At 38.9% G+C, this 27,899-nt stretch overlaps 1 protein-coding gene across 5 annotated transcripts; it reads right to left on the bottom strand.

Moving 5' to 3' along the window:
* Nucleotides 1-92: 92 nt before the first annotated feature.
* LOC146515964 (cytochrome P450 2D15-like) lies at nt 93-26,856 on the bottom strand. Of its 5 annotated transcripts, XM_085165641.1 has the most exons (18): nt 26,257-26,472; nt 25,496-25,658; nt 24,601-24,753; nt 24,343-24,503; nt 24,039-24,107; nt 23,856-23,961; nt 10,951-11,057; nt 9,253-9,415; nt 8,763-8,915; nt 8,493-8,653; nt 8,108-8,176; nt 7,892-7,996; nt 7,591-7,729; nt 3,512-3,597; nt 3,188-3,289; nt 2,959-3,100; nt 2,643-2,869; nt 93-433 (listed from the first exon to the last, which is right to left on the bottom strand). In XM_085165641.1, the coding sequence occupies exons 1-17, from the start codon at nt 26,422-26,424 to the stop codon at nt 2,682-2,684; spliced, it is 2,235 nt and encodes a 744-aa protein (XP_085021767.1). In that variant the 5' UTR covers nt 26,425-26,472; the 3' UTR covers nt 93-433; nt 2,643-2,681. The 5 variants fall into 5 exon arrangements, 4 of the variants coding, with proteins under 4 accessions (XP_085021767.1, XP_085021765.1, XP_085021766.1 ...); XM_085165639.1 differs by lacking the exons at nt 23,856-23,961; nt 24,039-24,107; nt 24,343-24,503; ... (1 more) ...; nt 25,496-25,658; nt 26,257-26,472 and adding an exon at nt 14,919-15,050 and having other exon boundaries at nt 99-433; nt 10,951-11,133; XM_085165640.1 differs by lacking the exons at nt 23,856-23,961; nt 24,039-24,107; nt 24,343-24,503; ... (1 more) ...; nt 25,496-25,658; nt 26,257-26,472 and adding an exon at nt 13,335-13,502 and having other exon boundaries at nt 99-433; nt 10,951-11,133.
* Between the last annotated feature and the right edge of the window lie 1,043 nt (nt 26,857-27,899).

Raw genomic sequence — 27,899 nt, 5'->3', positions numbered from 1 at the left:
GGAGATCTGCTGAACAACCAATAACTAAAATTAACTGTCACAAAAGATGACCTCAAAAAGAGTGCATAACAATGAGAGTGTAAAACCACACACACATCTGGGTTGTAATGGATTTATTGTTTCACTTCTATGAGAGAAAACACTCTTTACTAACATAGTGATGGGTGTGATTCACATCCACACTTTTTTTTTTCCAAATTAGATGTTGGACGACTGTTGGTCAGGTTTTTTTATAGCTCCAAATCACACAAAGCGCTGCCTCAGGGTAGACCCTGCAGTATTTGGGAAAATCTAATACATAGTTTAGAGACTAATTAAGGATCAAACCCTATGTTGGGATAGGTGCACTCACCCAATTTATGTATATTTTACTTTTGTGACTGTTGACTTTAAGGCAGCAGAAATTTATTTTCATTCAATTCTAAGTATGACTCTATTTTTTTTATTTTTTTTTTTTATTGATTAGCATTCAAATATCTCAGTGAATACAGAACAAAGATCTACCACAAAGCAAGAAAGCATGAGACAAGGCTAATCAAAAGGTATTGGCTGAAGCATTTGCTTATTACGCCAACCCTTTTAACAAAAGATCTTTTAGCATGCAGCTCCTGTACACAGGGCTCGAAGCAAATAATAAAACAAAGCAAAAACAAAACAAACAAACAAACAAACAAGAAAAAAACAAAAAAACAGAAAACTTTCCACCTTAGATAAGTAACTACATCAAAGCAAAAGAATCAAGAGGTTTTTTTGTTTTTGTTTTTTTTGCTCTTTTCATTCTTGATATATATATTTTTCTAATACTCTATTTTTAAACATATTTTTAAACAAGGAAAATGAACTACACCTTTTTAAATCACTGTCATAACGATTCCACAGGTTAACTCCTCTAACAGAAACACATCTCTGCTTTATATTTGTCCTTATCTTGTTTTTTTTAAAGAAATCTGTTCCCCTTAAGTCATATTGACTCTCTCTGACTTTGAACAGCTTCTGAGTACTGGGGCAAAGCAAGTTATTTTGTGCTTTATACATTATCTGTGCCATTTTATATTCAACTAAATCATAAAATTTCAGGGTATTCAGATTAATAAACAAAATGTTAGTTGGTTCTATATAGTTTGATTGGTTTATAATTCTTATAGCTCTTTTTTGCAACTTGAAAATAGGAAGAGTGTTCGTTTTATATGCATTACCCCATATCTCCAGACAGTAAGTCATATATGGAAGCAACAGAGTACAATAGAGTGTGTATAATGATTTTTTGTTCAGGACATGCTTTGTTTTATAGAGAATAGCAATGGTTTTTGACATTTTTGTTTTCACATGGTTTATATGAGACTTCCAACTCAGCTTATCATCAATTATCACTCCAAGAAATTTATTTTCGTACACTCTTTCAATTTCAATTCCATTAACCCTGATTTTAGATACATTTTTCATTTGTCTAGTGCCAAAAATAATCAATTTTGTTTTCTTTATATTTAATGATAACTTATTTACATCAAACCAGTTTTTTAATATATTTAACTCCTTTTCCGCTGTAGTCAGAAGCTGTTCTAGGTTTTTACCTGAGCAATACAGAGTGGTATCATCAGCAAACAATACACATTTTAACAGTTTGGAAATGCTACATATGTCATTTATGTATAATATAAATAATTTAGGGCCCAGCACAGAGCCCTGAGGAACACCACAAGTTACCTTCAACTACTTAGATTTTACATTATTGAATTCGACATATTGATATCTGTCATCCAGGTAACTTTTCATCCACTTGTATGCTAACCCTCTTATGCCATATCTCTCTAGTTTATTCATTAATATAGAATGATCAATCATATCAAACGCCTTTTTTAAGTCTATAAAAACACCAACAGTATATTCCTTATTATCTATAGCATTAGATATCCCTTCTACAAGTTCCATCACTGCCATCGAAGTGGACCTTTTCACTCTAAAGCCATATTGGTTATCACTTAGGAGATTATGCTTCTCAATATATTTATCAAGTCTATTAACAAATAACTTTTCTAAAATTTTTGAGAACTGTGGGAGCAGTGATATTGGCCTGTAATTGGTAAACTGACTTCTCTCTCCGTTTTTATGGATTGGAATAACTTTTGCTATTTTCATTTGTGAGGGAAATACACCAGTTTGAAAGGACAGATTACAAATGTATGCGAAAGGTTGCACTATATATTCTATAATACTTTTAACTAATATCATGTCAATACCAAAACAGTCAGTGGACTTTTTATTTTTAAATGTCTTCACAATGTTAATTATTTCTCTATGAGTTACAGCACCAATAAACATGGAGGACACATTCTGAGTAATATGCTTATTTAGGTCGTTATTATTTCTTGACTCTGGAATTTCTTTTGCTAAATTAAAGCCAACATTTACAAAGAAATCATTAAATTCATTTGCAATGTCTTTAGTTTTATCAAGCACAATATCTTTATCTTTTTTAAAATAATCTGGATAATTCTTATTTTTTGAGCCCTTTTTGATTATACTATTTAATATCCTCCATGTTTCTTGTGTGTTACTTCTACTTTGCTCCAATAATTTGTGGTAATATTCTTTCTTACTTGTTCTTATAATATTTACTAATCTATTTTTATATATATATAGACTCTATTTTTATCACTGAGCTACAGCGTCTGCACACCATCTCATTGTGGTGTCCTGAGTTGGATCTTCATGCTAAACGGTTTGGGAGTTAAGGTGATCCCGTAGACCGGAGTGAAGTCTGGTTCTCCTGCGTCCTCGGGCCAGATGAACTGATATCTCCTCAGCAGAGTCACCAGGATGAGGAAGAGCTCCATACGAGCCAGACCCTCTCCGAGACACACCCGAGGACCTGAGACATTAAAACAGGTCTCAGTACCATGTAGAACACATATTTGATCAACCCTGTCTCTGCTGCTGTATTTGTCTATGCTCTTGTACCTGCAGAGAAAGGCATGAAAGCCTCTGGTTTAACAAACTCTCCTTGGTCATTTAGGAAGTTTTCTGGGTTGAATTCATGAGGGAATTTCCACTGTCCGTCCTCGTTGAGCACTGAGGTCAGATTCTGGATAATTAGTGTACCCTGAAAAAACACCAAAACAATAAAAGACATTAAGAAAACTCTTCATTGCCTCTGTTCCTAAAACCTATGTAGCCGGTTGCCTCTTACCTTGGGAATGGAATATCCCATCAGCTCTGTGTCCCTGGTGGTGCAGTGGGTGACGCTGAGAGGAACAGTGTTGGCAACCCTCTGGGCTTCATGAATCACTGCCTGGATTAAGACATTTATGTAGTATAGAGCAAAAATATTTATTTTATTTATTTATAACAATGAACTGGGAAACCCAGCAGCTTATAACTAAATGAACTTAAACACAAACCATCAACATAAATGAAAACTCAAAACGCTGGCTCGATCATGACAATACTACAGCGACATAACCAGTCGAAATGTTCAGTCTGCAATACCCTGCATATGTTGTATGGTTTGTACCTGCACGTAGGGCATATTTAGTCTATCTTCAAAACTGGCGCAGTCCTTCCCGTCTAACACTCGGTCTATCTCGTGCTGACATCGTTCTGTGGGAGATGTTGCATCATACAATGTGTTGTAAAGAAAGTCAAAAACAAATGTTACATAACAAACAACAGTTAATGCTATTTAAAGAGAAAATGAAAATTAGCAATGTGGTAAATGTCACGAGTGATGAACTAAACATAGGATTAGACAAGTTATTAATAATGGGTGCTTTTCATTTGCTGCAATTAGGGATGCACCGATACCGATACCAGTATCGGGTATCGGCCTCGATACCACATTTTCTAAAGTACTCGTTAAAAGTCCCCCGATACCACGGTCTGAGACCTGTCCATGTTTGAGCGGCATGTAAGGGGTTAATCACAGGCGCCAAGTGCCCGCCCCAGGCCCCGAGTGCCCGCCCCCAGGCCCCGAGTGCCCGCCCCCAGGCCCCGGCTGCAGCTCAGAGCGGGGAGAAGGGCAGGCGAGACAAGTCAGTCGTGTGGAACTATTTCAAAGTGAACGAAGACGTGAAAACAAAGGCGGACTGCAAATTGTGCTCAGCGAAATTGTCCAGAGGCTCAAAAGGTAGCACAATTAACACAAGTAATTTAATCAAGCACCAAAATCCCAACACGACAACGAGTACAAAGAGTTTACCCACGCTTATTTACCCACGCTTATTTACCCACGCTTATTTACCCACGCTTATTTACCCACGCTTATTAGCACAGAGGAGCATAGCTGATGCTATAGCAGTGGGCAGTGTTGCCAACTCCTCAGTAAGGAAAATCGCTATTGGCTGTCCTAAAAGTCGCTAGAAGTCACCAAATGACGTCATCACCTAATTTGCATAATTTGTCATGCTAATATAATTGTAACCTACGTTGTTGGAGAGAGAAATAACATCGTGGACGAGACATAAAGTGAGTAAAAAACGTCCTAAATGCAGTTAGAATTTATTTAGAACTACAAATTAAATTTCTTTTAGCAATTTTTTTTTTTTTTAATGTCACAATTCCAACCCTGCTCCTTTAGCCGGGCTTGGACCGGCAAAAGTGACCCGAAATAGGCACTCTGGTGGAGTTACTGTGTGTGTGTTTATAAGTAGTTTTAAACCTTGTTATCCACAAAACAGCATAACAGTAAAAGAAGAACTGACTGTGTTACAGTCAGTGCGGGAGCAGCGGCTTCGCTCATGCGCGATTCATTTGCCGTTTGGATGCACAGGTGTGAACATCACCTGCCCTGATAGCAGCGGGGGAGGACTATCCTCCACCCGTGAGCGCTTTGGCACGGGTGAGGCGCCCACGGCAGCACCGCTGCTTGTTGAGAGTAAGAGCGATACGCGTTTTCACGTCAAAAAGTCGTCATAAATAAGTCTCCAATAACACCAGAAAAAGTCGCCAGATTTGTCGCTAGTCGCTTTTTAGAAAAAGAGTCGCTAAGGGGGTCTGAAAACTCGCTAAATATAGCAACAAAGTCACTAAGTTGGCAACACTGGCAGTGGGACGGAAAATAGTTGGGCATTTTAAACACTCCGCCTTAGCCTACTCCCGCCTCGAGGACATTCAGGGACAGCTCAACCAGCCAATAAAGAGACTGCAGCAGGACGTACAGACGCGCTGGAACAGCACGTATTACCTGCTCCAGTCCCTCATTGAGCAAAAGCGAGTGCTGGGCGTGTCCGAGCACGACCTCCCTGACTATCTCACCGCTCACCAATGGGCTCTTATGGAGACGACTGTTGCCATCCTCGCCCCCTTTGAGGAACTAACTAAAAAAGTGAGCAGCTACGACGCACTAGCCTCTGATGTCATCCCAGCTGTGACTGTGCTAGTGAGACTTCAAACAGAGAAACAGACGAACAAATTTAAAATTAAATTTTGTTTTTTATAATTATTTATTCTGTAATATGTTGCAAACAACATGCTTTTCATTTTAAGTAAATGTTCTTAATTCCAAACCAGTCTCTTGTTGTTGTTTTTTTGTTAAATTATAGGACTAAAGCTGTTACCTGTAAATTTAAATCATGTTTTTATTAAGTACTCTGTATCGGTATGGGCGAGTACTGAAATGCAAGTACTCGTACTCATTTCCAAAAAAAGTGGTATCGGTGCATCCCTAGCTGTAATTGTTTTTCGACACCCTAACATGAACAAAAACAAACAAGCTTGATTATTAGTAACATACACAGTACAATGTGCAGTGAAACGTTCTTGTGTCCGTGCTTCGGACGGGCTGCAGACGTAGCCGCGCCATTCCAGGGTTTTTGGTTAGCATGAGGGGTCTAGCCAGGACCCTTACTGGATACTGGGTGGGAAAGACGTGTAGTCTTACCCACCCAGTATCCAGCTGCTACAAGTGGACAAATTCATATGTAATTTCACAGGCTTAAAGACCATTTCCAGCTACTTCTAAGTATACTTTATTAGGTTCTAACTAGAGATGGACCGATCCGATATTACGTATCGGTATCGGTCCGATACTGACCTAAATTACTGGATCGGATATCGGAGAGAAATAAAAAATGTAATCGATCCATTAAATATCAAAAAAGCACCTCACAAAACTTGGCGACATGGCGAGCCGGAGCAGTGTGGTCACGTGATAGAGCGGCTGTGTGTATTTGTAGCCTGCTAGCAAACATTTCATCTCCGAGGAAGTTATCTCAGAGAGAAGTAAAGCAAGTGTGTAAGTTCATCTCTGAATGTTTGTAAAGCATTCCCGCGTTAAGCTTAACAACCGATATATAGAGCAACTGTCTTTCTCTCTCTCTCTCTCCTGCTGCTACTTCAATCGTGAAACTGCTTAATGATCAGCTGATCGGCTTTTCTGTCGCGAGTCCGTCTCTCTTCTTTGTTTTTGGCCCACTTCTCACCAGAAAGAGGAAACCAGCGGCTGAACAACAGCAGCACTATTAAGCTTGATAAGCTGTTGTTAGAATTTATTTAATATTACTTTCTACACCAGGATCTTTTTCTATGCAGCTGACGGCTGGTAACTGTGCAGGGGCGGATCTAGCAAAGTTTAGCCAGGGGGGCCGATAGGGCATGAACAGGCAAAAGGGGGCACAAAGACATACTTTTCTTTCTTATTCTCATTTAAAATATCTAGCTTTTGATTATTTAATAATTATCTGAATCTTACACCCAAAGTTTTAATCTGATGTAAAATGTATAGAAGTCCATTACTGTATATAGTAACTGTTAAGTCTAATATACCCTAGTACTTTTTAGTAGTAGTACTTTTTCCTTTGGGAAGATACCATCTGAGCAGTCTGCAATTCTGCTGAAGAAAGATGTTGAATCTATTTAATTATTCTTGAAAAATAATTTATTTCTGTGAATTTTTTTCACCCTGCATCAAATTAAAGTTGATTACATTGATTAAGCATAATGAGGAAGAGGGTGGTTCCCTATTTGCTTTTGCTGGGAGTTTGCAACCCTATTAGTTAGGTTGCTTAATATTTCTGCTAAGTACTCTTTAAAATACCAGAATAGGGAGGATGGGGTAGGTTTAACTTTATTAGATTGATCAGTGTTGCTGATCTATGAAATATTTTGGGTGCAGTGTGTTTTTTTTACATACAGGTATAACAGAATAGCTTTAGTGTTGTTGTTGTTTTTTAACTTGAGTATGAACTTATACAAAAAGCAGCAAGATATTAAAAAAACAGTTTTACTGATTAAAAAACACACTATATCGGATTCATATCGGTATCAGCAGATATCCAAATTTATGATATCGGTATCGGTATCGGACATAAAAAAGTGGTATCGTGCCATCTCTAGTTCTAACATGGGAATTGTTGCATATTATTAAAAGATTGTGAAAGCACAGCTCTGGCAGGGACTCTTTTTGTTCACAGTAAAAAGCAAAATCTTGGATCAAAATCAAATGTTTTGTTTTAGTCTAGAGTACAAAAACATCTCGTGTGCACAAACTAATATCCAGTGGACAGATAACGCAAATAAAACAAAAATTTTACTATAAATGTGCCAACAAGTTGAATTTTTCTTGATTATAAATGAGTACGGCGGGAGTCGTATTACCTTGTATGTGTGGATAGTTCATCAGGTAAAGAAAACCAGTAAGAAGCGTGTTAGAGGTGGTGTCAGTCCCAGCGAAGTGAAGATTCAGCAAGTAAATAATGAGCTCTTCTTCTGAAAATGAAGACTCTTCATCAACTCTCTAAAAATGCAGAGAGTGATAATTGTAAGAAACATTCAAGCAAGACAAAAATGTATCTTATCATACATATAAGAGTATGAGTGTTATACTTATGTAACAAGATACTGAGTAAATACTGAGAATGTCCATTTATTTATTGCTTTCCTTTTCACGCTCACACACCTTCTCCAGTTCATCCAGGTAGCAGTCAAGGAAGTCTCGTGGCTCTCCGGGAACTCGGGTCTCTCTGTGCTCGCTCACCATGCGACGTGAAAGATTCTTATAAATCTAAAACATGCAATTCTTCATTCGTACTTTTCGCTTTTCACTGACAGTGTGCATGCGTATGTTTTTACCTTTATTGTACAAACGTGTGGTAAGAATGATCTTCAACATTACCTCCATTTTCTTAAAGGCCTTTTGGAAGGGCAGTGGCAGGTTACGTATTATAGGAAAAGAGTCATACAGCTGCAGAAAAACAACCAAACAACAAAATTGGTGGAAGAAGACGAATTGCTGAAGATAACTTTTAAGATTTTTATTTGACTGGCAAAACTATGTTAGATGGACGGTCAACAAGTCGATACAAAGTCCATTCTGACTTCTAAACAATAAGAATATAGCAGTTATTCCACAGTGGATTTTGATCTTGAAGACGTTTCACCTTCAGCTCTAGACTGAGCTGAAGACTGTAGCCATGTTGGCATGCTCCAGGCAGTCTCACAGACCTGTTAGGAAACTGTAAACACTTTGCCTCGATAGCATTGGTGTCAGTTTTACTCACCGTGGCCCACGGTCCATTGATTATCTTTGAAACCTCGTTAAAGATTCCAACAAACAGTTTGATTAACTCATCATCGTACGTGTAGCGTCTAGCAAACAGAACCTGGCAGATGATGTTGGAGGCTGCATTATGAAACATAACCCTAGGGCTCATTGTTTTACCTGTAGGAGACATAATGAAACAAGACAGCACTGTACGAGAGTACAAATCACTATTCTGCAACCAACAGCACCGTGCAAAACTGGTGCGTGAACCCATCGATGAACATACCAATGTTCTTTTCCAGGGTACTGATGATGTGTTTGATCTCGTCATGAATTCTCTCCTCCATTGAATTCTTTCCCAGACCAAAGTTCCTCAAAGTCGTCAAACCAAAGCGACGCTGTTCCCTCCACTTAGAGCCATAATCTGCCATAAAGACTCCTACAACAGGTTGAGCAACATAAAGAAGAAAGAACTCAAAAATGTTTCCTGTTCCAAAGCTCTCCAACCTCTTGGCCTAAAACGTAAGTGAACAATTGATCCTCACAGTGTAGTTTAAAGTCAGTAAAACATCAGCAACATCAACTTTCCCAGGTAGGAAACATAAACCGCTGTGAGTCTGTTTCGCTTGTTTTGATGCACACGAAAGTCACGACAGGGGCAGCAACAAAACACCCACCAAAACGTACATTTGACTCTGAGTCGCAATTAGAATTTCTGATAAAGATGATTTTACTATTATTCCATTATACCGCATATAACATGATGTAAATTCTACCTTTCCCATCAACGAGATCATTAATGAACAAGCCTTGAGGTCGTCCAGCAAAATCAACAGCCTTGGTCACCATAGCCTCCTTCATGGCCTTTACACCATTGATGACTACAGCTGGTTCGCGCCCCAGGAAAATACTGTAGACATCTCCATAAGTCTTCCTCAGCTGGGAGGAAACAAAATGACAAGTTTGAAATCCATGCGTCACACCCTCAGATGAATATTACATTTTGAAGGGGCTTTAAACATATTTACCGACCAGAGGAATTAACATTTTATATGGTCTAAAGCAGCTATGAAAAAAAGGATTCTGGTTTTTAATTAAATTCAATGAAATGTAATTTATGTCCTTAATATTTTTCTACTATGACCTGAAAATAGGACCCTGTGTACGCATCCTGGTAGACACAGCTTGTGGCATATTAGTAAAGCTATATTGACAAATTATACTCAATAAAATAATTGATTTTTTGAAGCGTATACTGCTCTTTTATTATTTTATATAAGGAAACATAGAGATAACCCCCTTCACACATACAGAAAAACTCTGTTGGCAAATACTGACTTGTCAAGAAGGTAAGGTCCAATCTGTCCAGTGACTTGCAGTATTGGCTGGGTAAATGCCAACTGTGCAGAGAGTCAGTTTTATCCCAACAACATATTAGGCAATCACAGTAAAAAGGTAAGATCAGTACTGTTACGTGCCTGTATGTGAATGGCCCATTTTTCCTTTCTTAACCCTTTAAGACCTGCCATAGAACCAAGTCCGCCAGAGCTTATATTATATTTTTACATGCTGTGGAGCCATTTTTGGGAGCATTTCAAGTTGCTATACATCAATACAACCATTATAGCCCAAATTTTAATAATATGTCTGCATTAAGTGCATAGTAATTACATAAATTGCAAAAAAGTGCAATAAACTACAAAAAAATTGAAAATCGTTTTTGTTTTTTTAACATATATTTCTAGTTAGAGAAATTTAAGAGGCTTATCCCTCAAAACTGTAAATACAAAAAAGTTGCACAAAATAGTTTCCCACCACAGGAAATTTATTTTGAGTGTCTTTATAGTTTTATTTTTGAAATACACCAATTTTTATATACTGCAGGAAAAACGAAAATAAATATTATAATGCAAATTTGCAAAAAAGCAGCATATGCATCAAAATAAACTATTTCCAGCAGTGCAATATGAGTCCTAAGCATCCCAGAAACCACACAGAAAGTCATAAAGTCAAAGATAACTTTTAAAAACACCAGTATAGGCTCATGAGGCCCTGATGGTAAAAAACTACATTTCCACGAAAATGACATCACTTCCGGTTTCGGGCAGGTCATGGCGGACATGCGATAGTTCGCGCTGACGTCTATTCCAATGTAGGAAGTGTTACGAACAGCTGATCGGATCGGCAAAGCTGTTTCTGGAATATTATGTTTGTGTTGCTGCAAGTGCTTTTTATGCAGTTTTTGCAAAGCTATATGTGGAAGGAAACTGTGACCGAGGACAAGCTGATGGCATAAGATGTAAGTACAACTCCTCCGGTTTCATATGCAAAAACAATTATTGCGCTAGCTCACGTGGTTGCAGAGCTACCGGGATTTAAAAATAGTCATGCAAAACAGAGCGTGCCCGCTACCATCGGTTTTAAAGGGTTAAAATGATAAAACAACACAATTCAACAAACAGCATTTTTATTACCTTCTCAAAATCTTTCAAGGGGTTCTCTAGGCTCAGGTGAAAAACGCTGCCCAGTAGGGGCACGTTAAGAGGTCCTGGTGGAAAGTTCTTGGGCCTCCGGGATTTGAAATGAAGGATGGCGATCCAAATGAAGAGGCATAGCAGCACAAGTGAAGCAAACATGTTGAGACAGATAGGAATGCACTGAAAAAAAGAGTAGTGTACATGGTTAGCCTCTTTTAAAGGGGTAGTTCAGTCATTGGCCCTCCCTTTTCTGTTTGTTTACTTTTAAATAAAAGCATGTCAAGCTAAAAAAAAAAAAATTGTGCACGGTTTCCATGACGATATGGAAAAGATATTGTGGAGATACAGAAATTCTTTTATTGCTGCCATATAATCTGCATCATTATAACTGCATTAATAACAATCTTTACAGCATTATTCCATTTAATAATATTTCTCACAGTATTGATATTGCATTAAAGTTGTTTATTGAAGATGTTCATTTGAGGATCCATCCTTTATGTTAACTTTTATTACAAGTACGGTTAGAAGTATTTCATACACATTGCATATTTGTGCTTATTTCGAGTTGATGTTGGGTTCATTAAAGGTCTTAAGCTTCACTGGCGTGACTGTCCAGGTGATCCATGCTGAGGGAAACTACAACATAGAAGGATAGCTGCAATGCATGCTTACAATACATATAACACAAGTAATCTAGGAATGTGTCAGGCCTGAGGCCTTAACTCATTTGGTGTCTCACTATATTTTACTCTACTTGGCAACAGATGACCAGAGTCAATAATTAGCCCCAGAGACCCTGAAGGCTTGAAGTTATTACCTTGTATGGAAGATGTTATAGAAAAGAGAAGTTCGATGTCTGTTTATAGCCATTAAAGATGTACAAGATGTACCATTCACTGTGACTAATGTCTGGAACCTATTTTAATCTGTAATCAGGGCTGGACTGGGACAAAAAATCGGCCCGGGCATTTTGACTAGAGACCGGCCCACCAAAAATGTGACGTCATTCAGGGGTAAAACCGCAAAGGATTCTGGGAACTTGTGGCATGCGGTACTAGCGCATGCAGGCTTTCAATTGAACTCAGTTACACAGCGATAAAAAGAAACACAAAAAATGGCAAGAAGCTGTTGTATTATTAACTGCAATAGCCGGTATTTGCCAAAAACTGATTGCTCGTATTTAAATTGCTATAAGTAACTTGTTGTGCTATAATATGTGAAACATGTCAAATGCATCCCTCATGGATGACATAAAGTCATATTGAGCTACAAACAACATTAGTGTAACAAGGTAGAAGCCGCAATCAGTCTTTGGCAGTGACTTTTATATAACCTTTATTTATGCCGTTAAAAAAAAGTCTAATTAACATTAAAAATGTATTTTGTAAGAAGTAGTTGGACAGCAGAAATGGCTCAACTATTACAATAGTTCTGTAAAAATATTTAAAGTGGGGATAAAGGAGCGGATTGGTTATAATGTAAGTACAATAACACAGAGTTGTAAAGATACTTGAAAAAACAGATAATTTTTTAATTCCATATATAGCCCCTTTGTAAACGCTGTTCACCGAAGTCTATTTACCAACATAGATATTACACATAAAAAATACACGCAAACATTGGAAATCACTTTTTGGCACAACACCTGTTGCATGACAGCCACGGGAAGCCGACGGGTAAAGAGATCGGTTGTTATCGGATTACGTCGTGGAAATTGTTTAAGCCATGTTTCCGAAGTAACAAAGAGCCGATGGATGGCCTATAAGATTGCTAAACAAGGGGGAGGGTGCATCCGACCTCCTCGGCTGTAATTGGTCCAGCCCAGAGTCGATCATGACCAATTGGCCAATCCAACACCTTTCATTATTTAAACCCTTCCAAAAAATAAAAATAAAAAAATAAAAAAATCGATCGGCCCATAAAAACAAAAAATCGCCAGCTATGTCTGTAATTGACGCCATGGGTGGGGCGCGTACCCCACTGCTTTATGAGTGTCCACAACTGGACATTGACCATCTACCAAGACTTGGGACCTTGGTTTAAAAATAGGTTGTGATCAGAGGATCATTTTGGGAGACACTTATTTGTGAGAAAAAGAGTAATACCGGACGCAGAGGTCCGAGGAGTTGACATATGATTTAAGAGAACTCAAGCCAGCCGTGAGCTTGAGCGTAACAGTAAAGTGAGCCGCTGTTCCAGATCTACTGGCGTTGGTCGAACAGATGTGTGGCAGTCTTGCGTTTCAGGAGCTGCTACCGACAAATCAGCAAAAACACGCCAAATGTGTCACCTGTGACACTTGTGAGGTTATCTCAAACACACTCTGTCAGTCTTGATGCTGTTGAACAACAAAAAGTTTAAAAATGTCGCGAGTTTACTTGGTGATTGTCTCATGCGCGACGCGATCGCGAAAACAGCAAACAATTAACACCACGCCGATGTTGTTCACGGGACAGCAAGAGTAAACGATCTGGAGACTCTAGTCGTCGTTATCGTTCCCCTCGCACGTTTTATTTCTCCGGTTTCAGCGTTTTTGCTGCACAACTAAAGCGAGCAGTTTACTTTGTGCACTAACATGGACTCGAGTCAACCAGCGCCACCTCTGGCCAAGTGCCGCAGCCTACAGCCAGATCAACCTGTGACACACATCTGCACCACGTTTTAATTCGTTTCATGCACAACACATTTGTACCTTTCAATTGTCTGTTTGTGCGTCATGCAAATAAACCTTTGACAAGAATGAAATGACACTAATATTTCACTAGTGTTGTAACATCACATGTCGTTAGCGTAGTCCGTCTGTGTCTTTTCTCTGCAAACAAACATTTTAGAGTTGGTTGTTATATACAGTCTGTATAAGTGTGGTCAATCTAATAAACATTTGTCAGGAGATGCAGTTACTGTGAATGTACAGCAGGTGATTAGTAATAAACAGTCAGACAATGACTCTGACAATCTCATTCAATCTTTCATATTGCACCTTCTGTGGAAAGTGGTACCACAGTGTGTGTGGACTTCCCCTCTGCAGAAGGCGACTACAAATGTTGTGGGTGCTAAATAAACAGAAACAATTGATCCCTGTTGTCTTTGCTTACTGATTGTTTTTAGTGTTAACAATCCACATTGCTGGGATTGCATCTGTCAACATGTTTGTGGGTAGATTTGGATGTACCAGGGGTGAGTGTAGCCACTCAGCCTCTACTCAATGTTGTTATGGAAAAAGAGAATATTACAATCATGATGAACGGGGACGGTGATTTCTATGACTTGTGTATATAATTTGGAATTTTGTACAAATGTAGGCCAATAAGGAATATATGATATCATTTCATTCTTGTCAAAGGTTTATTTGCATGACGCACAAACAGACAATTGAAAGTACAAATGTGTTGTGCATGAAACAAATTCAAACGTGCTGCAGATGTGTGTCACAGGTTGATCTGGCTGTAGGCTGCGGCACTTGGCCAGAGGTGGCGCTGGTTGACTCGAGTCCATGTTAGTGCACAAAGTAAACTGCTCGCTTTAGTTGTGAAGCAAAAACGCTGAAACCGGAGAAATAAAACGATAACGACGACTAGAGTCTCCCGATCGTTTACTCTTGCTGTCCCGTGAACAACATCGGCGTGGTGTTAATTGTTTGCTGTTTTCGCGATCGCGTCGCGCATGAGACAATCACCAAGTAAACTCGCGACATTTTTAAACTTTTTGTTGTTCAACAGCATCAAGACTGACGGAGTGTGTTTGAGATAACCTCACAAGTGTCACAGGTGACACATTTGGCGTATTTTTTTGCTGGTTTGTCGGTAGCAGCTCCTGAAACGCAAGACTGCCACACATCTGTTCGACCAACGCCAGTTGATCTAAACAGTAGATCTGGAACAGCGGAAGGAAATCAAGGTTCACTGTGTTGAAGAAACTCTGATAATATTACTGCAGGTTATGAGAGATGATTAAAGCATTACCTGTGTCTGTGGAGACCCGCTGTGGTCCGTAAAAAAGCCGTGTTTCTGTTGATATTTCCTCAAAGTCTGCGGACCGTTGAGGTCTCACAAAAGACGTGCAGCTGTGTTGTGTGATTCGCTGTGACGTAAGAAACTGTCTGAAATGATTTAAGTGCCGCTGGAAGCAGGTTATGCGTGTGTGAGGCTTTAAAGTCTCTTTTCTTTTCTCTTCTTTCTGGTTAAGAAAGTGTGCAGTTACAACTTTGGGTGCGGTCACTTCTCCTTTTGATTTTAACATAACAGGTTGATAATGATACTGCATGGGGTGTAGTAATTTCATTTTACTCTGGATAAAAAGGCATGCTCATTTTCACGCATAAGGGATTTTCTTTACATGAGATGCACATGTTACGCTGAAACGCCAGAAACCCCTTATGGTTTTACACTGTCTGCAGAAATAAGTGAATCAGATTTAGAAAACTTTTTGTTCCGCTGCTCCATTATATTTCGTTGCCTAGTTGAATACTGTGCAAGGACAGGACGCACGAGAGGCGGAGAGGGCGGTTTCCACTTTTTGTGACCGCATATTTGTTGACTTTGAAATTCAGTATCACTGGACAGGGTAAATTATTTGTGATTCTGACACCGGAGTTATTTTAAATAAGCAAGAAACGCAGTAATAAATGACGGTGTGAACATCCTCCTGATTTAGAGAAGTTATAGAATTATTTGAGTGTGTTACCTTGTCTTTAAGAGACTCGACGCAGTAAATGAGCAGGGCTCTTTTGCGCACAATTGATCCGAGAACTCTCACTGGTTTTACCTTCACTATTTTGCCGACACCTGTCACTCATGGGGAGCCCGGAGAGGAGTTAGTGGCGGTGTTGGTTTGTTGTGAAACATCAGATAGAGAGTTTGATTTTTCTAGAGCAGAGATTTTAACTGAATCAGAGTTTCCCAGCTTCCTGGCTGATTGGGTAGAACTGCGTGAAGGCTTAGCTCAAGTTACAAGATGTACCATTAATTGTGACTAATGTCTGGAACCTATTTTCATCTGTAATTGAGGCCATGGGGGGGGGGGGGGGGGGGGGCTGTACCCGACTGCTTTACAAGTGTCTACAACATGTATTTTTGTCAGAGGACATATGCTGATGTTTTCTCCTGTGTGTTAATAAACTCGTCGTTTGATTGCATTTTTCTGGGGCCTCCGTGGTTTGTCTCACTGCTCTACACTGATCGATTTCGCGACGATATATATAAATCTTATAAAGTTTCTGTCTTGTGTGAAACTTGTATGAAAAGCATACAAGAGTGAAAACAGATATAAGATCCCTGGAAAAATTATATAAATGAAACTTGTATGTTTTGGATAGTTATTAAAACAATATATGAAAGTGGCCACTTTCATGAGTAAATCATATGAGCTTTATATGATTCACTATATGAAGTAGGAGATCCTCAAACTCATTTTTGAAGACCCATTGGAATTCATTCACAAACTATGTGAACTGTTAGAATAATTAAGTAAAGCTGTTTTTTTTAATTATATACACATTTCAGCTCATTATAATGGATTGGATTTATATAGATATAGCCACAGCTGCCCTGGGGCAGACTGACAGAAGCGAGGCTGCCATATCGCGCCATCGGCCCCTCTGGCCAACACCAGCAGGCGGTAGGGTAAAGTGTCTTGCCCAAGGACACAACGACCAGGACAGAGAGCCCGGGGATCGAGCCGGCGACCTTCTGGTTACAGAAAAAAGCTGGCGTGTTTTTGAGGGTCGGGATCCTCATTCAGCGCTACGACTGAATTGAAATATTGAGACTGACGTAGAGCACATGGCGTCTTTTTGCAGTATGCTTACACATCACACTGGTTAACAGTCAGGATGATATTTTCTGGACCAAGGAAGTCCGAACAGAATGTCCAGAACTTATAATATACTGATAATAGTAGGATGATATTAATTAATCAAGGCTAGGCAGGGAGGTGTTTTCTTTTCTGTCTCTGTCATTCCAGGAAAAGGAGGAGATCCGAGGTCACCATGTTGCTTCCAGAAGAAGATAGTCATAATAAAATGTGTTATTCCTGAGGTATAAAACTGTACAGCCCGATTCAGAGTCATGTTTTCGTGTGAAGACAGACGGCTGATTTCACAGAGAAGTCCAGCACTGTAACTTTTTAACTGCCGAAGCAAATTAAATGTTTTTAAAAGACACATATTTCTCCTGTACTTCCTTCTAGAAAAACTGAACACAACAGAACCCAGAAATGCCTGCATTAACCATACTTACCAATATTTCATGCACAAAATTATGACTTGTCAGTATTTTCTTCTCTGAATTTGTTTGTTCTGTATTCACAAATTCAGAATTTCCACAGAGTATGTATGCAAACATGCACAATACTACACAAAATCACCAAATAGCGAAAATACAAAATACAAAAAAAGTACTTACGAGTCGAATCAGATCAGAATTAGAACAAAATAACTAACCAAAAGACACAGCCCTTTAACCCTGGTTCATAGATTATTTAATCTGAGTTTTAAAGTGACTTCCTGTCATGAAACAGCTGTGTGACGCAGGCAGGTTAGGACCCAAGTGCAGAATCACAGGACAGAGAAACTCAAACAGCTTTATTGACAGAGTGCTGGAGATACAATACTAAGCTAATCTAAACTAGTATACAGAACATAAACACAACATACAGAGAAACATGCAGGGAAAAACACACCCACGAGAGAGACAGCGATGCAGGACAGACATAAATACACACAGGAGGGTAACGAGGGAAGTGGAGACGCACGGGGAGCACAGCTGACACAAATGAACAAACACACCAAACACGAGGCTGTCAAAATAAAACAGGAAACAGTGAGAAGTGACGACAGGACGTGGAACACAAGGAGAGGAACACAGAGGACCGAGACACAAGCGCTGTGTCCCATTTCAGGGTCTGCACGCTTGAAGTACGCATTTTAAGTGCGGTTACGTCACCGCCACGCAACGACGGCTGTCCCAATTCGAAGTGTACTTGAAATGCATACTCCAAATGCGCCGTCGATTTCCCCAAATATCAAGCGTGGTCCGGTGCACGCTTCGTGGTCCCATATATCCCACAATTCATAGCGCGGCGGTGGGTGTGGATAATTTTGCTGCAAAATACGGCAGAAGGGAGCGGCCAAGAGTGAACTGTCAAAAGTAAGTACTGAATATGACGTCACTTATTTATGTGCGAATGTTTAATAATGAAGAACATTAAAACATTACTGTTGGCCACATGTCGGCAAAGTTATGTGACATTAGTGATGTTTGTACTTTCAGCATTAACTTGGTTTGAAAGCCTCTACTTCTAAATATACATATAGTCGACCTTAATCTTACAGAGAATCTGATGATTTTATGGATAATTAAAGTCAGTCATATATCCACAAACACAACAAGCTGAAAGTCAGTGATATACATATATATATATATATATATGTATATATCATAATAATCTGACAATACTATAATATTGGCCATATTATATTTACATTACCATAGTGAGATGACTTTAGTCTCATGAACAACATTAACTAATTATTATTTACTAACTAATCTTAAATGACTGTTCGGTACAGAAATGAAGCCCTTGAATCATGTTTTACAGTCCTGTGGTCTCAGCCTCAGATACTCAACTAATCAAAGTGATGTCATGACAAAAATGATTGACCAACAAAACAATTTTCTCCTTCATTTCTGTCAAACAAAGCTGTATGTAACGTGTCTCGCGGTTAGTATCATGGTTGCTAGGCAACCTGAACAGCGCGACGAAGCATATACCGTCCCATTTCACAAGCCTCTCACTTCCGCACTTCTCGTACTTATAGTACGCGCCGTACGTAGTACGTGTAGTGCGCGTACTTCAAGCGTGCAGATCCTGAAATGGGACACAGCCAAGGAGGACCTGGATGTAAAAGAAACTAACATGGAATAAACTCAGGATTACAAAATCCTGAGTTTATAAACCACGATTTAAAGAAAAATGATGTAGAAACACAAAAACTCAAAATGCTGGGTCAAAAGGACCGAGAACCATGACACTTCCATGCTGACTGTTATCACTTACAGACTAACTATCGTTGATGTGAACTACAAAGTTGTAAAGTTTAAGTCGATGGTTTCTCAGTGGATGTGGTAACCATTGGTTTGGGTTTTAACCCTTTAAGACCTACCATAGAACCAAGTCCGCCAGAGCTTATATTATATTTCTACATGCTGTGGAGCCATTTTTGGGAGCATTTCAAGTTGCTATACATCAATACAACCATTACAGGCTAAATTTTAATAATATGTCTGCATTAAGTGCATAGTAATTACATAAATTGCAAAAAAGTGCAATAAACTACAAAAAAATTGAAAATCGTTTTTGTTTTTTAACATATATTTCTAGTTAGAGAAATTTAAGAGGCTTATCCCTCAAAACTGTAAATACAAAAAAGTTGCACAAAATAGTTTCCCACCACAGGAAATTTATTTTGAGTGTCTTCATAGTTTTATTTTTGAAATACACCAATTTTTATACACTGCAGGAAAAACGAAAATAAATATTATTGTGCAAATTTGCAAAAAAGCAGCATCTGCATCAAAATAAACTATTTCCAGCAGTGCAATATGAGTCCTAAGCATCCCAGAAACGACACAGAAAGTCATAAAGTCAAACATAACCTTTAAAAACACCAGTATAGGCTCATGAGGCTCTGATGGTAAAAAACTACATTTCCGTGAAAATGACGTCACTTCTGGTTTCGGGCAGGTCATGGCGGACATGCGATAGTTCACGCTGATGGACGTAGGAAGTGTTATGAACAGCTGATCGGATCAGCAAAGCGTGTTTCTGGAATATTATGTTTTTGTTGCTGCAAGTGCTTTTTATGCAGTTTTTGCAAAGTTATATGTGGAAGGAAACTGTGACCGAGGACAAGCTGATGGCATAAGATGTAAGTACAACTCCTCCGGTTTCATATGCAAAAAAAATTATTGCGCTAGCTCACGTGGTTGCAGAGCTACCGGGATTTAAAATAGTTACACAAAACGGAGCGTGCTGCTCCGACCAGTTTTAAAGGGTTAAAGAGCATTCATTATTTAACTGGTTGTTTGTAGCCCTGATGTTGCTGGACATGTCCTTTATGTGGAAGAAAGTGATTCAGACAGAAGCAAGACAAAAATGAGTTTTGGAGACTCTGCTTCATGGATAATAACAGTAGTCATTAAACGTTTCACTGCCATGCCCCCCCAAAGCTCCACAAATGTTTTGGGACAAAAAATAAACAAAATCAAATAAAAATGACTCAGCAAGAGCGTACGGGGATCTTTCCTTTATTTTTTCCTACACAAATCGTACAGATATGCATATCCTGCATAAATTATTCTCATTCAACTTAGTTGTTCTGATTATTCCCCTTGTCATCAATGCTCATGTCCCACAGTGGCTCCATGTCCCACAGCTTGAGAACCGCTGTGCTGATGCACATCTCAGTGAAACCGGCCCAGCAGAACATTTCTTATCTCAAAGTCTTTTCTTAAACGTGAAAGAAGATTTTATAAAATAGGACATGTTCTACAAAGTCTCACTGTTTTTTCAGTAATCATAGGACATCAACCAACCAACCATGATTGAATAAAGGACAATTAATGAAAATAAAATTAGACTAAATTGACTAAAGACTAAGACTAAATTGTTTCTTTCTCCTTCTATGAAGCACATTGGCTCACTGTGGCATTCTGAGTTGAACCTTCATGTCATAAGGTTTGGGAGTCATAGTGACCCCAAAGACTGGAGTGAAGTCTGGTTCTCCTGCGTCCTCGGGCCAGATGAACTTGAACTTCCTCAGCAGAGTCACCATGATGAGGAAGAGCTCCATGCGAGCCAGACCCTCTCCGAGACACACCCGAGGACCTGAGGCATTACAAGACACTTCAAAGTTATCAAAAGCAAACAGATTTACCCAACATCCCTGCTACTGTGGGAACAGGGGCATGTCCATATGTGGATTCATAGTTTTCTTAAGTTTTTGGTCTACTAACTACGGCATATTTTACATGCTATAAAAGACAAAAAGGAAAAAAAGCCTTCATGTTTGACACAGTGACATCTGCTCCGATGCTTCTACCTATTATTAAGTCTCACAAGTGTTAACTTTATTATGATACCAAGATATTTTACACCGAGTTTGTAATCATAGAGAAATAATCAATTAATTTGGGGCATGCATATTTCAAGCAGGGTTTACAGGTTAATCGGCCCTGTCTGTGTCAGCCAGCGTGTTTGTGCTCATGTACCTGCAGAGAAAGGCATGAAGGCCTCTGGTTTAACAAACTCTCCTTTGTCATCAAGGAAGTTTTCAGGGTTGAATTCATGAGGGAGTTTCCACTGTCCCTCCTCGCTGAGCACTGAGGTCAGATTCTCGATGATCATTGTTCCCTGAGAAGAAAACAAATGCAAAGACAAGTCCATTAAGAATGCTCTTGACTTTATTGTATCTAATGTTAAAAATGATTTAATCAGTCGTCCCTTACCTTGGGAATTGAATATCCCATGAGCTCTGTGTCTCTGTTGGTGCAGTGGAAGACACTGAGAGGGACAGTGTTGGCAACTCTCTGTATTTCATGAATCACAGCCTGGATGAAGAGATTATCTGTGTTTTATCTTTGTCTGAGCAGAGAGCTTTTCTATTCAGAGGGCTCTCTTCACTGTTACTTAATATGGAATTGATCTGAACACAGTAAGAAATCCTGATAAAAAGCCATATCAGTCTAATTTCCTCATTAAAACAAATCGTTACCTGTTGTTATTAATTAACCTGCAATCACATGAAAACTACTTTGTCTGCACACACCAGTGTTCTGCAAGAACAACACCCAGTGGAGTTTGTCCAAGTACTCCATGTGTTTTTTATCGCACAGCAGCATTACTACATGTTATGCGTCACGTTAAAACATGTTGTTTGCATAAATAATGTTCCTTCTAATAGTCATTACAAATAACTATTCAAAGCATGGAAAAGGTTAATGATGATACTCCTTTACCATGAAATGCTTCTTTTATGGTCCATAGATCAAGTCTACATCAAGTCAGACCAATTCCTTCAGTAAAAGCAGAGCTGATGGTTTCCTGAATAATGCTGTTTATGTGCATCTTCTAATTCGTTTTGTAGTTTTAAGATTTTGGATCTGTTGCCAAGACAACCAGACCATGAAATCTTTTGCTTCTTTTGAAGAAGCAAAAGATTCAGGATGACACCGATTTGACAACATTTTAATTCAGCTGAAATGCTGGAATTTGTGCTTACTGTCTCCATCTCATCCTATCTCTGGCATCCTCTTTTTGTCACGCCAACCCTCTGCATGTCCTTCTTCAATATATCCATGAACCTTCTCTATGGTCTTCCTCTTTTCCTACCTGCCAGCTCCGTCTTTACTATCCTTTGTCCAAATTATCCACAGAGGAGGGATGTACATGTGTACAGCAAACCATCTCAGCATTGCATCTCCAACTTTGTCTCCAAAATGATCAACGTGAGCTGTCCTTCTGATATTCTGATTTCTAATGTTTACCATCATAGTCACTCCAGAGCATACGTCTGCTCTGCAGGCTCTTTCCACATGTTCCCTACTCTCACTATAGATCACAATGTTATCTACAAACATTAAAGTTCACAGAGACTCCTGCCTGATCTCATCTGTCATTGTAAACAAAAGGTCCAATCCTGAAGTAATTCCAGCCCCAACTTGAACCAATTTTCAAATCCTGCTACATTCCTGATCGCTGTCTTGCTGTCCTCGTACATGTCCTACACTTTTCTAATATATTTTGTATCCACTCCTGACTTCCTCATCCAGTACCATAGTTCCTCTCTTGGCATCCTATCATATGATTTCCCTCGATCTATGAAGACCCAGCGCAACTCGTCTAAATAGAGGACAACTGTAAGTAGCAAGATCTCTAACATATACAGTACCTGGGTGTAAGGCATCTTGTGTCTGTCCTCAAAACTGGCTCGATCTTTCCCTTCCAATACTTGATCTATTTCTTGCTGACATTTTTCTGTGTAAGAGAGATAACATCACACATTAACATCCACATTTCACAATACAGCTTCCATCCATCCATCTTCTTCCATTTATCCGGGGCCGGGTCGCGGGGGCAGCAGCCCAAGCAGAGAAGCCCAACTTATTGCCGGCTATGAGGACCAGGCTCTTACAACGGTTGTATAAGGATCGAATGGCCCGTAGCAATGGGTCAGACACTCCACAGGACACCTGAGGGACACGGTCGAATGCCTTCTCCAAGTCCACAAAACACATATAGGCCAGTTGGGCAAACTCCCATGTGCCCTCAAGTATCCTCGACAGCTTACACAACATGATAACACTGTATTTTGTAAGTAATAATTTGGGGTTCAAAAGAAAGTTGAAAATGCATAATGATTAAGCAGGTCTCCTTTTGGCCCCGCCTACATTTTTTATAAGCTGTGTTTCAATTTAGACTCTGTTATGTGAAGGCTACAGACAAGTCATAGAATTCAATGACAAATAACCATAACATGCATTATTTACATGTGCCGGTTTACCTTGTATGTGCGGGTAGTTCATAAGGTAAAGAAAACCAGTCAGTAGGGTGTTGGAGGTAGTGTCAGTCCCAGCAACATAAAGATCTAAAGAGTACATAATGAGCTGGTCCTCTGAAAATGAAGACCCGTCATTGCCTCGCTACAAAAAAGGGGAACAATTATTGTAAGACAAATGTCTTAATCTGTTACTGGAAATTAATTAAAAATTGTAAAATAAAAACAAAAACATTTCTGTGAAGTATTTAGGCATTTCCTTTTAGAAAGTAGGATTAAATTAATTTGATTTTAAATATGCCTAATACATATGTAAAACAGATCTGTTTCTTTTCACACTCACACACCTTCTCCAGCTCATCCAGATAGCAGTCAATAAAATCTCGTGGCTCTCCAGGAACTCTGGTCTTCTTGTGCTCATTGATTAAATCAATTGTAATATTGCTACAAGTCTAAAGAGCAAACGACATTATTCACAGTTTGAAAGAATTTTACTTCTTCCTTCTGTAAAAGTGAAAATTAAAATTACCTCCATATTCTGAAGGGCCTTTTGGAAGGGCAGTGGCAGGTTACGAATTATAGGGAAAGAGTCATAGAGCTGAAAGGAAAGACAAGCTGGGTAATTTGCTTGAATATCATCAGAGGCGACCAATCCTGGTTTTCCTTTTTTGTTGGTTCTACTTATCAAATTAACACGCTAACATGCTAAAGCTAGATGTGACAAAAACATCTGCATGTTAGTTTTGTTACAGGTGCAATTGTTGCAGTAAAATCTCCGCCTTAATGATATTCCTGAGGAAACTTTGTTACCTCAGAAACATGCTTTTACTCACCATAGCCCACGGTCCATTGACTATCTTGGTATTCTCAGTGAAGCACTGAACAATCTGTTTGATTAATGCGTTGTCATACTCGTAGCGTCTAGCAAACAGAACCTGGCAGATGATGTTGGAGGCCGCATTGTGAAACATAACTCGAGGACTCATGGTTTTACCTGGTAATGTAACAGCACAGCATTGTAAAACAACACAAAAGAACATTATGGAAACAACGGCTCAGGACAAAATTCAGTTATGTGGACCAACGCTTACCAACGCTCTCCTCCAGCGTGCTAACAAGATATTTTATCTCTTCATGAATCCGGTCCTCCATCGAGTTCTTCCCCAGACCAAAGTTCCTCAAAGTCATCAGAGCAAAGCGACGATGTTCCCTCCAACTAGAGCCGTAATCTATCATAACGACCCCTATGACAAAATTAGAAACACAAAGAAGGGAAAGACGTAAAGATCATCAATGCTGACAATTTGTCATCATTGCTCTACTTTCTGGCTTATTTCATCTTTTATTTATATTTTATTCAGTACAGCTCGATACACCAGCATCTCACTGGAGTTTCACTGCAGTCAGAAAGGACTGTTAGCATCTCTAGCATGCATGCTAAAATTCAATTATTGATTTAACCGTGAACCGTAGTGCAATTCCAGGATAACTATGAGAATATTAAAATAAGCAACAGGTCAACTGATAGAAGCTGCTCTGGGAATGTTAGACTCTGGTTAAACATGCAAACACGTGCAATAAAAACATTTCATTGCCTGAACATGTGAAGCAAGTCATTTTTTAACCAGCTTGTTTCAAAGAACATGAACCAAAGTGGTTTGAAAACTTAGATCATCTTATAATTTAGATTTATATTTGCTGTTTAAAAAAAATGTGTTTGTAGTTTTTTGTATGATGGATGGAAGTTATTAGTAATAATGTAGCTTGATGTATTTTTTAATTTTACATCAATTTATTTGCAATGTTTTGTGTCTGTTTTGCCACCATGATTATTTCCAAAGTAATGAGTATTTTCTCTTATGAACGCACCAAATAACAACAAACTAAAACCTCCAACATTAGAATCCAGAAAGAAATAGAAAGACTTTGTTTGGCTTTTTTTTTGTAACAGATGTTATGTTTTTTGATAGATAACATCTGTTCTACCTTTCCTGTTGGTGATATCATTAATAAACAAGTCTTGGGGTCGTCCAGCAAAATCAGCAGCCTTAGTCACCATCGCCTCCTTTACGGCCTTCAGCCCATTGATAACTACAGCTGGTTTACGACCGATGAAAATACTGTAGACATCTCCATAAGACTTCCTCAGCTGGGAGGGAACAAAATGACATGACAGTGACTGAAATCATTTAAAACATATTCAGATCAACATTTCTTTCTAAAGGACTTAAACATATTTACCAAATTATTTAAATTCAGTGTTTACTGACCTTCAGGGGAAGTACCATACAAGTTTATATAGGCAGAAGTTAACAGTCATGAGATAAAAGGTATTGTACTGGTAACTAGAAAGCTGTTTATTGCATGTTTAGCGTGCATGTTGTTATTGCAAATTTGTAACTTCAAAGTACATTAACAAAACGATAATACACCACAACCCTTAGTTTACCACAGAGATTAGCTGATATGCAATGTTACTGAACATTCCTGCTAAATCGTTATAGTGTAAGATTTATGGATTTCAAATGATTTCATTTACCAGTCACAGCTGTTTCATGGTTTCATGTCTTTAACAATAAAACCACAACAACTCTTGAATCTGTTAATGTCAGGAAAATCACAATAATGTTAATTTATGTGTGAGTTTTAGTATCTAAACATTTAGAGCCATTTAATACTATTAATAAATCCACTAGTGGGATAAGAATATGACATTTAAACACATTTCATTGCAAGGTTTTTCTTACCCTCTCAAAGTCCTTCAAGGGGTTCTCTAAACTCAGCTGCAAAATGGTTCCCAGTATGGGAAAGACTGGGGGTCCTGGTGGGAAGTTCTTTGGCCTTTTGGATTTGACCTGAAGGAAGATAAAGAAAATGCAGATCCATAGCAGCACAACTGAAAGAAACATGGTCATACGAGTTGGACTGCACTGAGAGGAGTAGCTGGCTGACCTGATTATAAACGCGTAACTCAGCCAGCTGTTTACCCTTTGCTCTATGTGAAAGGTTAGCCCCACCTTGAAAGAACAGCACACATTGTTCAACCACTTTTTGCATTCAGAGGCTAGTGGTGTCTATTCAATGCCTTGTTCTCCACTTATTTGTTCTTTTTCTTTGTACTGGAATGGCAAACTTTGGTAGTCTAAGAGCACTGTGCTGGGTTTGATTGATACAGATGATGGAGTATTACAGGGGTAAAGAAAGTGAATGGCCTAATATCTCAGAGGTAGTTTATGAAAGAAAACTGTGAAAAACCTTCGAGAAAATATGCTGAAATATTTGAAAAAAATCTTTAAAAATTCTGTAACATGTTTAAAGTCAAGATGTTGCTGCTGCCCTCACCATGCGCTGTACAGTTTACACGGACAGTGAGCTCAACAAGTGTCCAATAAAACACTTTTACTGGACCATACTTGTTAAACTGTAAGCAAACATAGATAAAGATAAAAGACAATTTCAGTGTAATTACATAAATTATGTAACAACGTAAGTTCACATCAGTCGCACACCCTATTCAATATATGGTCAAGTAAAGTAACTCTGCAAGGTTTTGAAGCCACAGTGACATACTTAGTTCTGACTGGATATTACCATCTGCCTCACTAACTTTAATCATGAGACAATTAAATTACAAGAAAATAACAATCTGTGAATCATGAAATCAACTGAAACATACTTACAGATTGTACAAACTCAACACCAAATAATGCCTCTTTACACTGCTGTGCCCCAGAATAAAACTGTTTTATATGCAGAAGTTTAAATTACTTTACTGGGATCAGTACACTCCCGGCCTGGCATCTATAAGATGCCAAATCCAGAAACAACATATATACACTACCAAACACAACAAGCAAACACAAACAAGAAGAATGACCTCTGACACAGGTCTTGGGAACCGTCACCATTTCTGATAATCTTTAATAACATGATGTTTACCAGGAATGAGTATCAGGTGTGATTCATCTGATGTTAGCTGGGCTCTTGTTAACCACCCGACAACTCTGAGATGTTTCGAGGAAAGGTTGCGCTTTGCTGAGTTGGCTTGATTAGCCATGAAGAAAAGACTAGCTGGTCAGCTGGATTGTTGTTGGTATACACATACTTCCATTGTCTTACTCTTGTGAACTGTTTGATCTGTTCTTTTCAAACCATAGATGGCCGCCGCTGGAGATCGGCCATTACCAAACACATGGACCTTCATCTGAAACTCAAGGTTGAGGTCACAAAACCATAAGACACAAAAATAATACCAAAGTTTTTCTTTGGGATTCAAGAAGCTGTGGAACATTTGCTGAATGTCAGTTATACTGCAAAAGGTCCGCACTTGAAACAGACAAGCAAAGCGAACAGGCTGTTATTTAGACCTGAGCCCGGTGTAGCACATGAA

The sequence above is a fragment of the Neolamprologus multifasciatus genome, chromosome 7 (genome assembly GCF_963576455.1).
Source record: "Neolamprologus multifasciatus chromosome 7, fNeoMul1.2, whole genome shotgun sequence".
Classification (NCBI taxonomy): domain Eukaryota; kingdom Metazoa; phylum Chordata; class Actinopteri; order Cichliformes; family Cichlidae; genus Neolamprologus; species Neolamprologus multifasciatus.
This window is presented reverse-complemented; position numbering and strand designations above follow the sequence as displayed.